The 15,477-nt window shown below is 43.7% G+C and overlaps 1 protein-coding gene across 1 annotated transcript; it reads right to left on the reverse strand.

Moving 5' to 3' along the window:
• Window positions 1–270: 270 nt before the first annotated feature.
• LOC102216795 (protein HIRA) lies at window positions 271–14,498 on the reverse strand. The gene is made up of 25 exons (XM_023344055.1): window positions 14,221–14,498; window positions 12,228–12,290; window positions 11,447–11,557; window positions 10,769–10,859; window positions 10,600–10,694; window positions 10,435–10,530; window positions 9,846–10,006; window positions 8,905–9,072; window positions 8,711–8,824; window positions 8,564–8,634; window positions 7,653–7,758; window positions 6,708–6,932; window positions 6,551–6,636; window positions 6,141–6,341; window positions 5,925–6,068; window positions 5,637–5,853; window positions 5,013–5,123; window positions 4,180–4,328; window positions 3,947–4,108; window positions 3,705–3,763; window positions 2,556–2,661; window positions 2,363–2,485; window positions 2,129–2,292; window positions 1,518–1,606; window positions 271–1,299 (listed from the first exon to the last, which is right to left on the reverse strand). The coding sequence occupies exons 1-25, from the start codon at window positions 14,255–14,257 to the stop codon at window positions 1,183–1,185; spliced, it is 3,066 nt and encodes a 1,021-aa protein (XP_023199823.1). The 5' UTR covers window positions 14,258–14,498; the 3' UTR covers window positions 271–1,182.
• Between the last annotated feature and the right edge of the window lie 979 nt (window positions 14,499–15,477).

A 15,477-nucleotide genomic window follows, 5' to 3' on the forward strand; every position in this document is an offset into this window, starting at 1 on the left:
AACAATAGAAAAAGGAGTTTCAGTTGGAACATTTTTTTGCAGTCACCCAAATTTTTTACTTTTCTTGAATAATCCTCATTAGCATCAAATCCTTCTATCTACAGGTCACCTCAGGTGTTTAGATGGTTGGAAAGCCTCTGTGCCATCGCCCTAATCTTCAGCTCCCTCCTCAGATTCAGGCCAGGACTCCGGCGGGGTCTGGGGTATGAATATTTATGAGCTGAACTGGTTCTCTACTGCAGGAGAAATAAAACTCCAAAAACCATGAAATTAACAAACTCATCAGTTCCACTTTTAATCTCCATTTTTGCTCCAAAACAAAATTTCTCCAAGTTTTGTTTCATATAAAATGAAAAAACAAAACAAAACAAAATTACAAAAACTTTTACAAACATTCGAAAACACAAAAGAAGCAGGAGAGAGAAATTCTGTACAAACGGACCGGTGGGCCCACACGGAGGGGGAACGTTTTCACTGCGACACACTGAGGCTGCTGCTGCCACCTGCTGGCAGAAAGTCAAACTGCAGAATTAAACATTTCCGTTTGATCTGATGATTTCCCACATCGGCAGTCGCCCCGCTTCCTTTACGATGAACATTATGACCTTTAAAACATTTCAACTTCCTGATTTTAATCAATTCCAGCAGGAAATGAATGTTTTCTAAAAACACAACGTCCAGACGGTTCCGGTTCTGATTTGGTTCTAAAAACCTTCATTAAGTGCTTCCTGTGAACCCAAAGACTGGACAGCAGGAGAACTCACTGAGCTGCTCCGCCCAGTGTTCTGCCTCGGTTCTGAGGAGCCGGATCCGACCATTCGCTCACCGTTTCCATGGAAACAACTCATGAAATTCATGATTGAAAATCCCGGATCGGGTCGGAGGGAAAGAAAACACAGGAAAAAAAAAAGACAAAAAAAGAGGCGAAATCAAAGGGAAAAGTGGAGAAAGAAGCAAAATGGTGGGTTCTGAAGAGGTTCTGAAGAGGTCCGGTGGGTTCTGGAGAGGTTCTGAAGAGGCCCAGAGTCCAAACAGAGGCAGACATGTTTGAAGAAACTCCCAGAAAACCCCTCGGTACTGACTCCCAGCAGCTCCAGGTCAAACCGGGCCGAGCGGGACCAAACCTGAGCGGGTCCGGTCTGCGTGTGTGTTAGTGTGTGTGTATCCGGGTCGGGCCGGGTGTTATTTGGGGCGGAGCAGCTCCAGCTGGTCCTGGTACTCTGTGAAAAGTCTCTGAAAGCGCAGATTCTCTCCGATGACGGGCAGAACCTCCCGCAGCAGCTCGCGTTTGTGCAGACCCTAAAAACAGCGACACAGGAAGAGACACGAACACAGAACAACTAGATAAGGTCAGGAAAAAGTTTTGAAAAAGAGAAAAACAAAGATTTCTCTTAAAGAAATCTCTCCGTCGCTGATGCTGGATAAATTCATCCGGTCGCCAAACCTTATTGGCAGCAGCAGCGATTTATTCAGCCAGACTTCTAACCAAACAGAAACTGAAAATAAAGTTCTGTTACCAAAGTTGCTGGTTGCCAGGATGAAGCAGCAGATTTGTGGACCGGACCCAGAAGTTCTTTACAGAGTTCCCGGAGCCGGTACTCAGAACCTGGACGGAGGAGAAGGAATAATAATCTGTCAGATTAATAATCTGTACTAAATTCATAACGTCTCTCTGCTTCCCGACTCCAGCTGCAGTTTTCACTCTGATCATTTCCTGTCAACCGTCAGGTCAGCAGAGAGGAGCTTCAGATCTTCCCTTCACAACATGTAGAGGTCAAAGGTCAGGAAAAGGGCTGTTGAGGCTTTTATCAACCTGCTGCCAGCGTATTTACACCGATTCAACATCTTCTTCCTGTTTTCATAAATATACATTTACTACAAACTTAATTTTATTTCCTTTTTATACATTTAAAATCTCATCATTTCCAGGAGTAAACAATAAAAGTAACAAAGGTGAGAATAATGGATCGATGCACGATCAAACCGACGGATTCTGGTTGATCAGAGTAAAGAAAATGAACATGGCGGCCTGTGTTGGTTGAACAAATCACTGAAAGAGAGTAAGTGTTGGTTCTGTTTGCTCAGCCTCGGGTCAGAGCGAACAGAACCCGGCGGTGGCGCTCGGTACCTTCGTTGACCAGGAAGCGGGCGTAGATGAGCAGCCAGTAGCGGTACTCCTGCGCCGACTGCAGCGTCAGCGCCGACGCCAGCTGGTTCTCCAGGAAGGCCAGCGTCATGCTCTGCTGCAGGTGATGCGGCGTGGAGGACAGGCGGGACGCCAGCCGCCCGGCGCTGCGGGGGGGACAGGAAGCGTTAGCTGGGACGCCGCGGCAGGAGGCGGAGCTTAGACAGGAAGACCTACTTCAGGTTGCGTCCCTGAACGACGGCCAGCGGCCCCGACGACGCGGCGGCGTCCTGCGACGGGAGGCAGCTCCTAAAGTCGGCGCACTGGACCAGAGAGTCTCCTTTGTCCGCGATCAGCGTCCTGCAGGAGACACAGCGTCATTAACCGGAGATTTACCGGGTCAGCCGGTTCGGTCCGGTCCGGGTCTCACCATGTCTCCAGAGACACGCTGAAGCAGAAGGACTTCCCGTTGGACAGTCCGATGATCGGGACGCCCTGCTGGGTCAGCAGGGACAGGGACACCGTCGTCTCAGCGCCTGTGGACACAAACAGGAAGACGTTCAGTCAGAAGAGAGACGTCCTGATGGACGTTTCATCGGGACAATCAGAACTACACATCCACTTCATTCAGTCACTGCACGTTTGGTTGGTGAAGATTTAAACTTTCCACCAATGAACTCGTTGGGTTTCCATAATTCAGAGTGATGTCATCACGCCCAGGGCGACCATCTTGTTTGACACGTTTTCAGCTTCTATTTATTTGGACATTGAATTCAGGTCAACTCAGTGAAGCAAAGTTACTGCCAGGATAAGGTTGAGTTATTTCTAATTACCAAAGTAAAGTTGTAATATTAATAGAATAAAGTTGCAGGGTTTCCCTCGGTGTATTATAGGCCTGGCGGCCCGCCATGCTTTACAAGCCTCACCGCCAGGCTAAACCTTTCTTGTTAATGTTTTTAGGAAAATAATAATAAATAAAAAAACACTATTTTTTATTTTTGAGCCAGACTGAAACCAGCTTTCGCGCTTGCCTCGTAGTCACGCTTCATGCTGGGTTTATATTATTTTATTATAATTTTTAGTATTATTTTTCTGGTTACGAAGCATCAAACCGTATCAAATGTTTTGTCCACTTAGTCAGTCAGAGTTAAGATCTGAGAAACTGGACCAACCAAAACAGGTTCTGTGTCCCCTTGTTGAAAACAGACAGAAATGTTAGAGCTACTAAAGCCACATTAGCAGAATTAAATTAAATCTCAGTGCAGCGGATTTAACTCATCCTGCAGGGCCGGTCCCAGGCTGCATGAGGCCTGGAGCAGAATCTGACCCAGGGGCCCCTTTAGCTGCTAAAAACATGAGCGGCGCTAACAGCTTCTGTGTCAGATTTAATCTGGAAGAGAGGGAGTAGATTAACTGGCCAACCCAACAAGTTATAACTGCAGTTTACTAATTTGTTTTTGTGAACAAACGGCTCAAACTCAAAGATTAAACTCACAACATCAGATTGTTGCTATGGTAACAAATCAAAGTGAATATTGTTCTTTGAACTTTTACAAAGTATAATAACATTTAGACTCACCAGAAAAAATGGTCTGCAGAGATTCATTCTTCACCAGAGCCTTCTGCCTCTGCGCGTCCCTGCGCACACACACACACACACACACACACGCACACCCACACACACGCACACACACACACACACACACACACACACACACACACACCTTCAGTTTATCCAACATCAACCATCCACTTCCTGCTCTTCATGAGGAAAGCAGCTAATCAAACGTCAGTAGAAGTGTCTCAGTGTGTGGCGCTGACCAGACAGACAGCGTGGCTCCGGCGGTCAGCACCATGACGAAGTGGGCGGAGCAATGCAGGGCGGAGACGGGCGTGGCCAGCTGGATGGCGGGGAGGAGGCGTCGCCCGGAGCAGGAAAACACCGACAGCATCCTGTCGTCACAGGCGACGGCGAGGACGTCGCTGGAGGAGAGGAGGAAACATTCAGCGGGTCTTCTTGGTTCTCTCAGCTGAGAGACAACAGCGCCCCCTACCTGCTCCCCGCGGCGGCCAGCACAGAGCTGGGCAGCAGCGTGTTCCAGTCCCGCCCGTCCCTGGAGCAACGCAGCTGGCTGAGCTTCGAACCGGCAACCACCGACACATCGTTCTCCACCTCCAGGAACACAGACGGATCCATGCTTACCTGAACACGCACACACACGCACACACACACACACACACACACACACACACACACACACACACACACACACACACACACACACACACACACACACACACACACACACACACACACACACACACACACACACACACACACACACACACACACACCTTTAAACCGCCTGCTAGAGAACGACTTAACAAAGATGGAGGTTAAATTAAACTACAGAGGTTTTACTAAAGCTGCTGATGAAAGGAGAAATGAGGAAATCGTGTTTTTATAGTTTTTTTCTGCTGACTTTACTAAATTCTAACATATTTACTTAAACATATCTTTATCTAAAACAAATATCTTTAGAATAAAACAAAGAAAAGGAGATTAAATTTGAAGTATCAGATTATCCTCATTTATGTATCAAAGCCGAAAACGTTTATCACATATTAAACCTAAAAGAGGTTTAAAAAATTAAATAAAATAAAAAAACTTTGATGCTTTTATAGACCAAAAATTGTTGCAGTTTTTAATAAACTGAATTAAAAAATATCTTCTTTATTTAACCTGTTGATCACCAATCAGAGCCAAATAAAACTAAATCTCTGATTACTACCTAAATATTTGTGCTTCGTTAATATTTTCATCTAACCAGAAATTTTTCTCTGGGATTTAAAAAATGTTGAGTCAAAGGAAACTACAGGCAGCTACCTGCAGGCTGAAGGCTTTCTGCTGACTCGGCGTTGGCAGCCGCAGAACGGCAGCCGCAGCTGGAGGAGCTGCCGCTCTGCTCGGCTCCCGCTCCAGAGGAAGAGGAGTTATCTGGAGGTCAAAGGTCAAACAGAGAGGTCAGGTTACAACGACGACTCCTCTGGTTTAAAGCTGCAGTATGTAACTTTCACAAAAATTGATTTTTACGTATTTGTTGAAGCTGCCACCAGTTTAATAAGAGAAAATAAAACTAAGGAGCTCCTCTGGGTTCTCTCAGTACTAAATAAAAACAACCAATCAGAGCCAGGAGGCGGGCCTTAGCGTTGTTAATCCCTCCGTTTCCCTCTGCTACGCTACCGTTAGCATAGCTTGTCCTGACTGCTAAGCTAATTAGCATAACCACAGATAAATGATTTTCCTGTAACGGTAAGTTGTTTCTCCTCCATCAGAATATTTAGCAGCACATACATGAGGTTGATTAACAGCATTAAGACCCTCCTCCTGGCTCTGATTTGTTGTTTTTGGTGACAGTTTTAACAAATATGTAAAAAACATTTTTTATAGACCCTAAGAGAGGTTTAAAAGGTAAGGTCCTGCAGCTTTAGCGTCAGCTTGACTCGTTACCTGGGTGAAGGGCTGAGGGATGGAGGCGGCCATCTTGTCCTTCCTGGGCCGTCCCTTCTTCCTCTTCTCCACCACCTCTCCTCCGTCCAGCAGCATCTCGGGTTTCCTCTTGGCGAACGCCAGGTTCTTGTTGATGGCGGCCATCTTGTCTTCGCTGTCGCTGCTGGTTTCCTCTTTGGCTTTGGCGTCCTTCAGGGCGGAGACGCCGTCCTTCGGCCTGTTGGACGGACAGAACGGGTGAGACGGGTTTCGGACGCGTTTTCAGGATCCGTTCCCGGGGTCGCTCACCTCTCCAGAGGGGCGAGTCCGGCCGTGGACGAGATGGCCGACGGGATCCCCGGCGTGGCCTTTGACCTCTCTGTGAAGCGGGAGTCCAGGGCCTTCATCGGCTCGATCTTGGAGGCCGAGGTGAGCAGCAGGCCGGACTTCAGCCTGAAACCAGAGAAGAAGAAGAGTGAGTGCTGGAGGCTGGAACCGGACCAGAACCCCAGCGGCCAGACGGACCCGTCTTTGTCGTCCTCCAGGACTTTTGCGACGCCGGCGGCAGGAGGCGAGATGAGCAGTCCGTCCTGGTTGGGCCGGGCGCCCAGAGACGACGGCTGACCCGGGCTGGAGTCGGAGTTGAGCTGCGGAGCGATCTGATTGGACAAGGAGGAACCGGAGGGCAGGATGGGGGCGCTGTTGAAGAGAGCCGGGGAGAAATCCCTAAAGAGGAACCAGGACAGACTCAGTCTGATAAACCAAATAGATTTTTATGCTTTAATCCACATATAACCTCCGTTTAACGGAACTAAAAACGACTCTTAATGTTTAAATCAACATGTAATTCAGTGGGTTTGTGTGGATGAAGACTTTTCTTAGACCAACTACAACCTTTAAAAACGGCTCACATCCCGATCTGCCGGTTTCCTCACCCCGTGTCCAGCTGAGCGATGCACAGCGGCGTGATCCGTCTCCTCCCGTCCGCCGTCCTCGTCTCGACCTGCTTCTTCAGGAGGTTCTGCAACACGGAGAACCATCAGAACCAGAACCTCCCAGCTGGTGCGGTCCGTTTATCCCGACTGGGCTCACCTTCCGGATGTCCTCCAGAGACTCGCCGTTCATCACGCTGTTGACCTTGGGGGCGGCGGCTTCGGGCCCGGCGGCAGTGCCGGCGCCGGCGTTGTTCTGGGCCGAGTTCTGGCGCTCCTGCTGGTACTTGAGCATCTCTGGGTTCTCGATGATGGTGGTGGAGAGCTGGACCTCGGTGCTGGTGATGGCCAGGCTCTTCCCGTAGATGTTCTGGTGGATGGTGTTCTGACCGGCAGAGACAGACAGACGGACTGATTCAGAAAAACTAAAAGACTGAAACTCATGTTGGATGTTGGAATGTTTTGATCTGATCAAATGTTTTTGACTGGATCCAAATCAGCTGTTTGGACGTTTTTCTTTAAAGTTATTTGTGTTTATGTGGCAGAAACTCAGCAGTTTTACTGGTTTCTGTGGAGCCGCTGGTGCTTTTCACACCGGATCCACCAGGGATCCACTGGGAATATTAAACAGTTTGCATTTATCTTTACAGGCTGAAGAGCCTCCTCCTCTCTGAGCCACAGTCACCAGCAGAAAGCCTCTTCCTGTCTGAGCGTTTAACTCTGAGACCTTCTGCGGTTTTTAGACACGGATTCAGTTTTACTTCCACAAATGAAAACCGTTTCTCCCAGTAGAGGTTTGGTTACTGAACAGATGTTTCTCTGAATCCACCGCAAATATTCCCTCTTTGAATAAAATTAACTAAATATAAAGATCAAAATCAAAATAATATTAAAACAAACTGAAAATGAGATTCAAAGAGGGAATAAAATTAATATCATGTGAGGAAAAAACAGGAAGTAATTTCAAAAGTTTCAATTATACAAAAAATTACTGTGGTGTTTTTAATCTCAATCAAATGTTAAATTAATCAGAAATGATTAATCTGAACACTTTATCTGATGTTTTGTAACAGGAGCCAGAGCAGATGGCTGCAGCGTGTTTCACCTTCTCCTCCTCACTCAGAGGGTCTCCCAGCTCGTCCAGGGAAAAGTCCAGGTAGGCCACGGTGCCGTCCATGGAGCACACCAGCATCCCCAGACCGGTCAGGGTCCTAAAGGTCAACAGAAACACCTCAGAGTTCACTTCAGACCCACGTCCGGCAGCAACAAGCAACACAGACTTTCAGAACCTTTAACTCCGCAAAACTCAAACATTTTCAAGGTAAGTTTTCAAACTTTAGAGAAAAAACTAAACAAATAAACTAAAAAGAAAGTAATTCACTATTACATGGCATCATTTATTACTGTTAATAAAGTCATGTGACTGTTTTACATTCTGCAGCAGGGACAAGCTAAACTAAAATAAAGTAACATGGGAAAAATGTTTAACATGTAATAATCTGCCAACTACTTTTTGATCAATATTAAGGAATTATTGACATAAAACAAACTCCTACATCTTCTTAAAAGTTACTTTTAAGTTAGTTTTGTCTTGTTTGAAGACATTTGGGAACTAGACTAAATGTTTGGTAAGATTTTGTGTTTTTGCAGTGCAGGAATAATAAATACTCATGACATCCAAACAAATCATGTTACAGTAAATGTTACTAAAAATGTTCTTGTTTTCTGGCATTTAGCAAACAGAAATACTTTTGATCATGATTGACGTAAAAGAAAACTTTAGTCTGATTTAATTTCAGATAGCAAAATAAAAATAAAAATCTGTCTTTTTGTCAGCTGTATGAAAACATCTGGTTTCAACTGTAAATAATATTTTTCAAATTTAGGCTTTTAATCAAACGTTAGATTGCTCTTTACTACAAAATTGTGCATTTTGAACAGTAAGCACTTTCCAAACCTTGAAAACCCCTCAATGAAATTCAAGAACTTTCAAGGATGATTTTGTCAAATTCTCACCAGGAAATATCCATGATCGATTTATCAAACAGGTCATGGATGACCACCAGAGGGCGCTTCAGTGAGGTGAGCTGAGGAGAGAAGGGATGCGTTAGGAAACGGGCTGGTTCTGGTTCTGGTTGGTGTGAGCGGCTGAGCGGGACCGACCCAGACGGACAGCGAGCGGTCTTTGCTCCCCACGGCGCAGCAGCAGTACGGACAGCTGGGCTTCGGAGAGCTGCCGTTCTTCTGCTTCTTCTTGAAGATCTTTGGGTTGAATTTCTGCAAAATCAACAGAACCGTGTCGGTGGGCGGGTCGGACGGTAAAACCCGGGCCGGACGCGTCGCCGGAGCCTCCTTACCACCACGGTGACGGCTTTACGGTGGCCCACAAAGTCCATGTTGGTCTTCCAGCCGTCGCGCTCCACGATCTGGGCGGTGGGGCCCGAGTTGTTCATGGCGTGGGCCGACACCAGGTACTGGCCGTCCGGGGACCAGGACAGGCGCAGGACGTGGGTCGTCCCGCCGCACTGCAACACGAGTTTACAAAACACTTCAGTCAAAACAAAAGAGAATCATTTTTATAATAAATCAATAGAAATATGTATCACGATAGACACAACAAGCAATATGATTGATAAAATATTCAATAATTAGAATATTCACTGAACTGCAGTGTTGGTGGAATCAACTAACGCACTCATTCATCGGTTGCCTAGCAACTGAGGCCTTTCTGCTCAACTTATCAATACATCATAGGGCTGATCTGTTTATTATTGATTAATTGGATGGCAGAAGGTCATAATTTAAATTGGGTGAAGTTAAAAATGCCACTTGGTGTTTTAGTAGAGCAGGTTTAAGATAAAAGGATTTTTCTTTTTACCTTAAATACAAAATGTTTGTATTTTCTGGACAGTTTAGGTTTAATCACAGCTCTGACTGTGTTGTTCTTTTAGCAAATGGCTTTTTTTGTCTTTTTATCCAGACGACTAATTGATTACTAAATTAGTCGACGATTATTTTAATACTCGATTAATCATTTCAGCTCCAAAATAAATCATATTTATGTTTTGTGAACAAACTTTGGCACATATGGTCACCATGTTGTTGTAAACTACAGAGTTCATAGAGCCGAGTCAACCGATTCACTTCAGCCTCATTTAAAGTTCCAGACAAAACATTAAAAACTTTTTGACTTGTAGTCCTGAAGACCCGGTAGTTTAATCCTGGTGGTTAGCGTTAGCTCAGCGCTGTGGATGCTGGGTAGTTTTAGAGAGCAGCAGCTGCAGCCCGAGCGCCGCACCTCGTTGAAGGGTTTGGTGATGTTCGCCTCCATCTGCCAGTCCACCGTCCTCCACACCTTCAGGCTGTGGTCGTCGGCCTGCGAGGCGATGTACTTCCCCACCGGGTCCCAGGTCAAACCTTTCACCAGGCCTGTGTGGCCGCGCAGGCAGGTCACCATCTCTGAGGAAACAGTGAACAGTTTGATTATATCACTGCACAAACCAAAGGCAGCTTCCATCCAACATCTTTTCTGGGGAAATAAACATTTCAGTCGCGGTTCTGTGTGAAGTTCTGACTGTTGTGTCATTATTATCCATTTGAAAATTTACAAATAAAAACAGACTGACAGGGTTTTTCATCTTTCAAAAATCAGTCAAAAATTATGGAAAACAAAAAGTCCAGTGCGACCTTTGGGTCGGAAACTGTGACCTTTTGCAGACTAAGCTGCCTTGGAACTGGAAACCAGTTCATCTGCTGAATTTTACCAACTAGAACAATCAGAGGGATTGGAGTCAGATTCGTTCACAGAAGCGAGGAGTTGTTCTGCGATTCACTTGGATTCCTCCTGCAGTCAGAGTTCCAGTTTTCAGATTTGAGTTTTCTCCCACCTGGGAACTTGCGAGCGTTCCAGATGACGATGGTGTTGTCGACGCTGCAGGACGCCAGCCACACGTCGTGAGGCGACCACGCCACATCCATCACATCTGCAAACACAGCAGAACACTGAGCACCAGAAGCAGACGGATCCAACATGGCGGCCGGCGGCGGCGTACCTCCGGTGTGGTTCCTCAGGATGGTCACACACCTCCACTGCTCCACGTTGGCCAGCTTGCTGCTGGAGCCGAACACCGTGCTCGGGCCGATCAGCCTGCGGAGACAAACATGGAGTCTCAGACAGAACGGACCGTTTCTGAGAAACATGGCGGCGGTTTGTGGACGTACGCCGCTCTCTTCCACACCATCACCAGCTTGTCGTCTCCTCCTGAAGCCAGGTACAGCCCGTTGTTGGACCAGCGCACGCAGTTCACACAGGCTGCAGAGGAAACACACACACACACAGATTCACTCCAGGTTTAAAATTTTCTAACAGAAAAAAAAGTCACCAGATTTGTCACTAATCATCAAAGGGTCTGAAATGTTGCTGAATATAGCAACAAAGTCGCTAAGCTAGCATCAATGCTTTCCCTCTGCTGTTCCACTCTTGGCCACGCCCCTCAGTGGCTCCTGGCAAAAGTTACACTTTAAATGGCAAACTGACAATTTTGTTAATATTTATACATCCATTTAGTTTGATGCCTGAAACCTGAATTCAAACTGGATCAGTGAACCAATCAACATCTTGACCAATACCTTCAGGCTCCAGGGTTTTATCAGAGCAACTGATTGGTGATAAACACAGAGATGATGCAGAAATTCTGTGGATCATTTCCATTCAGACCGGAAACGATTTGCAGCATATTACAGTTCTGATTTTTACATAAACTCTGTTTTATGTGGCTATTTTTATGCTTCTGACCCACTTTTCACTGAAGGACCTTACAACCGTTAAAGTTCGGTCTAAAGAAATCTAAAAATGCATCTCAGTCACAACACAAACAGAGCTGAGACTTGGTTGTTTACCTAAGTGATTGTCCATCTGACAGAGCATTTTGGGAATATTCTCATTCTTCTCGTCTTCCTCCCTGAGGACAGGCGCCATGTTCCAGATCATCACCTTCCCAGAATCCTCCCCTGCAAAACAAACATTTAAAATCAGTGATTTCCATCAGGAGAGTTTCCATTTTCACTCTGGAAAACATCATTAAACAATATTTACTTTGCAATTTTCATTTGAGTTGATTAAAAATCAGAGACAAAGAGAATCATCTTGTATTTCTTTCATTTCCTGTTAGACTCAAAGCTACCATCTCTATCAATGAACCTGCAGCACATTTATGATCCAATTATAGAAAATCATTGTTTATTTAATTTGCTATTTTTATTTGATAGGGACAGACTCACAGTACATAAACAAACTGAATAAAAGAACAGTCCCAATCCAACTCGTCCGTCGATCGGCTTTTCTACACAGTACGTCTAAAAACTACTGGCAGGTAAAATAGGAATAATAATAATGTAAAATAATAAAACATGATATTAAGAATGTATCAAAAATCATAAATGTAGAACAAAGAAATTAAAAACATGGCAATAAAAAGAAACATTATGCATGGAGTGCTCTGTTTGACTGGTTTGTTTTTTGAACAAATTTAAGCCGGTTATATTCTTTAAATTTAATTAGAATAAATTTATAGACTTTCACATTTAATTGTTGAAATAAAAAACAGACAGATGAGTTTATGATGACTGTAATTATTAGAAATAACATTTCCACAGAATGGAGCGCAGGACGACGTCTCACCTTGTCCACCTGTTGCAAATTTCGTCCCATCTGGATGAATATCGACTGAAAAAATGGGTTTGCCTGAAAAACACAAACGCTAACATGTCAACATTTGACTCAAATCATCTTTAATTCACAGTTAAAACTTGTTGAAGAACAAACACAGGCAGCATCAGAAGAACATCCCAGCATTTTGTCTTAATGGAAATTTCCCAGATATTGTGTGATTTTAAACAGGTTTGTCGGCGAACAGGGACGAGCTGAAACCGGTTCCTCCTCTGCTCTCCAAGCTGCTCACGCCCGCTCTGCAATCTAGGACTTTCTTAGAAAGAAATCTGCTCCTGGTGAACCTTCTGGGTCGACTCCACCTCTGTCTCATAGATCTATATCTCTGTGTTAATGCACATTTACTCAGCTGTAACCTGAACAACCCTGTTAGTGTTTAGTTTTCTCTAATAATGCTAATAGAAATGGATAAAAATGGAGTAGAAATGAGTGGTTTTATCCATTCATGAGTCAGTTTAGGTGCTGGTAATTTTCCAGGATGTTTAATCAAGCTGGAGCTGCAGGACAGTAAGGAGCCCAGGAATGTGCAGCGTTAAAATTATTTAAATGACAGAACAGGTGGAACAGAGGTGCAAAGTAAATACAGGTTAGATGTGGAAACACGATGTTCCTGCAGCTTTTCTAGTCTGTCACATTATTCTGTCTGCAATTATCCTGCATAAATTTGAAAGTTTTACATTTCCATCAGTATTTTCAGGTGTTTTCAAACCAAAACGGACGTTTGAGTTCATGTCCAGCTGCTGAACATCTGGACCAGCATACAGGATGACATGGAGTCAGATTCAACCCTAAACACCTCGGCGTTTCTGACGACATGCTAGCAGAAATACTACATTTTTATGCTGCATAACTGAAGCAAACCCCAAAGTTTTACTCTGTTCTTGGCAGAGAAATCAGAGAAAAGTGTTCGATCTAAAAAAAAATAATAACTTAAACTAAAGTCATGAAACATCAAGAGCTTGAATGGTTATGAGATTCTCGTGGCTTGATAACTGGCAGTAAAAAACCTGCAGAATCAAAGTTCAAAGTAGACACACTGCAGGATGAGATTCAATTCGTGAAAATTATTTTGAATAGCAAAAAAACAAAAACAGTGAAGCAACGAGTAAATTTTGCTGTATTTAAGACCCTGTAAAGTTGGGAAGAGAAATAACTTGACTTAATTTCAAACTACTGCGTGACCACAATCATAACAACCTTAAATACACTAACTAGAGATGCAATGTTTCAATTTATAATTCATACTTAGTTTAATATCGATTGACAGCAAAAACACAACTGAACATGAATTCAGACATTAAGAGGGAAAAACTGTGTCGCAACAGTTCAACTGTTTGGAGCGTCAACAGTTATGTGGAAAAATAACCTCAAGTTTCTGCAGCTTATAATCTGATGTAAATATCAGTTATGAGCTGCAGAGACTGAATATGTGACCTGCCATATTGTAGCTGTTAACAGCCCTGCTCAGGTGTTCAGTTTAACCCGATATCTGCAGCCGCAGCTCGGCGTTCAGGCCGTTTCCTTCAGCGGTTAACTTTCCAAAGTAACAGCAGCTGGAAGCTTCCTCCAGCTCAGCCTGGAAACTGTCAGCAGTTTGAGAAAATGTCACTCGAAGCGGGAAAGATATTTATCAAAATGTCCAGTTTGACATATTAGCTGTGGACGTAGATAATTTTTTGGGTGGTTTGGCGTCGGGGCATTCGAGCTAGTCTGGGGGCTAACCAGCTAGCTGTGTTAGCTAATTTAAATCTATTCAACAGAGAGAATATGTGTCCTAAAATAAAAACTATGGGATGTTTTCATCCCATATTCGGGAATATTTGAGAACAGGAAAGTGAGTTAATAAAAAACAAGCGAGGACGACCATCATACCTCCTCAACTAGTTCCCCCCTCCGACAACAAAAGCACAACTTGGTCCAACAGATTCCTGCACAAGCAGCTTACCGTTGTGGCTCACCCAGCTCGGCTTCAGCAGCTTCATCTTCACCGGGACTTTTTGATTTCTCTGTTATCGGTATAAAAAAATGGGGGAAAGCCCCCCGATCGGTGAGTTCAGGCGGTGAACTAACGCCAACCGCCCTCCCTTTGTTTCAAACTCCGTCCGTCACTTCGCTGTTTCTGCGGTTGAACTCCATCTCTGTCCGCGGCGCGGCAAGCAGCATCCCCGGCTATCAGAGCCGAGCAGCGGGCAGGCTGACAGCCAGCAGCGCGCCGGAACATAAACCGGGTGACACCAGCAGGCGCTTCGGGACCATTTCCGTTACATTTAACCGCGCACAGGAAGGAGCTCGTGCACCTAAAATACTTCTCAATTAAAATGAAAACAAAATTTAAAAGTAATAATCGTAATCATGCTTTTATTAGCTATATTTTTATGATGTTTCTTATTCTTTTTTATTTAAAAAGTAAGATGAAGCGGTCATCGGGGTGATGAAGGTGAGACTTTTATTTTGAAATATTAAAAACAGAGCAAGTGCGCAAACGCGGAAATTCGAACTACTTTGGGTAAAATGAAGCTTTTAGTACAAATCTATTGTTAAACATTGGAATAGATATTCTCATAATTTTGCAATCATATAACGGATATATAAATATTAAAATATACACATGGATTAAACACAATTTCTGTTTATTGTACGTTATTTGTTATACAATAAAATGAAAGTAAATATTTTTTTTTATTTAGCTTTAATGTATTTGATTGTCGGAGGTATTTTTTATGTCATAAATATGCAAATATAAGAGGTACAAAATATTATCCAAATACTTAATTACTTTTTAAGATAATTGTTAAGGGTCCCACAGAAGCAATGGAATGAATTTAAAATTATGTTATCTATTTTTGCCATTATGTTTGATTTTATTAAATACTTGTCCTACTTTAAAATCAACATGTGATTATTATTAATTTTAATTTTATAATGTCCAGGCTAATGGTACAAAATCAAAGTAAAAATATAAATTTTAAGTGTTTGCTCATCAAAGTGAAGATTTGACCTCCTCTGTTTGCTTCTTTGGAAAACTTTTAAATAATTTGTCAGAATCTGGATCTAATTGGAACCTTTCTGATTGGATTGATGGGAAAACTACTGTTGTGAGTAAACCTAGTTGATCCGGTGTAACTGTATCTGAATGACTTTTTGTTTTGAAAAGTTGAACTCAATTCTTCTGTTTTAATCATTGCAATTTATTACTGCATGT

Source organism: Xiphophorus maculatus, chromosome 12 (genome assembly GCF_002775205.1).
Source record: "Xiphophorus maculatus strain JP 163 A chromosome 12, X_maculatus-5.0-male, whole genome shotgun sequence".
Lineage (NCBI taxonomy): Eukaryota > Metazoa > Chordata > Actinopteri > Cyprinodontiformes > Poeciliidae > Xiphophorus > Xiphophorus maculatus.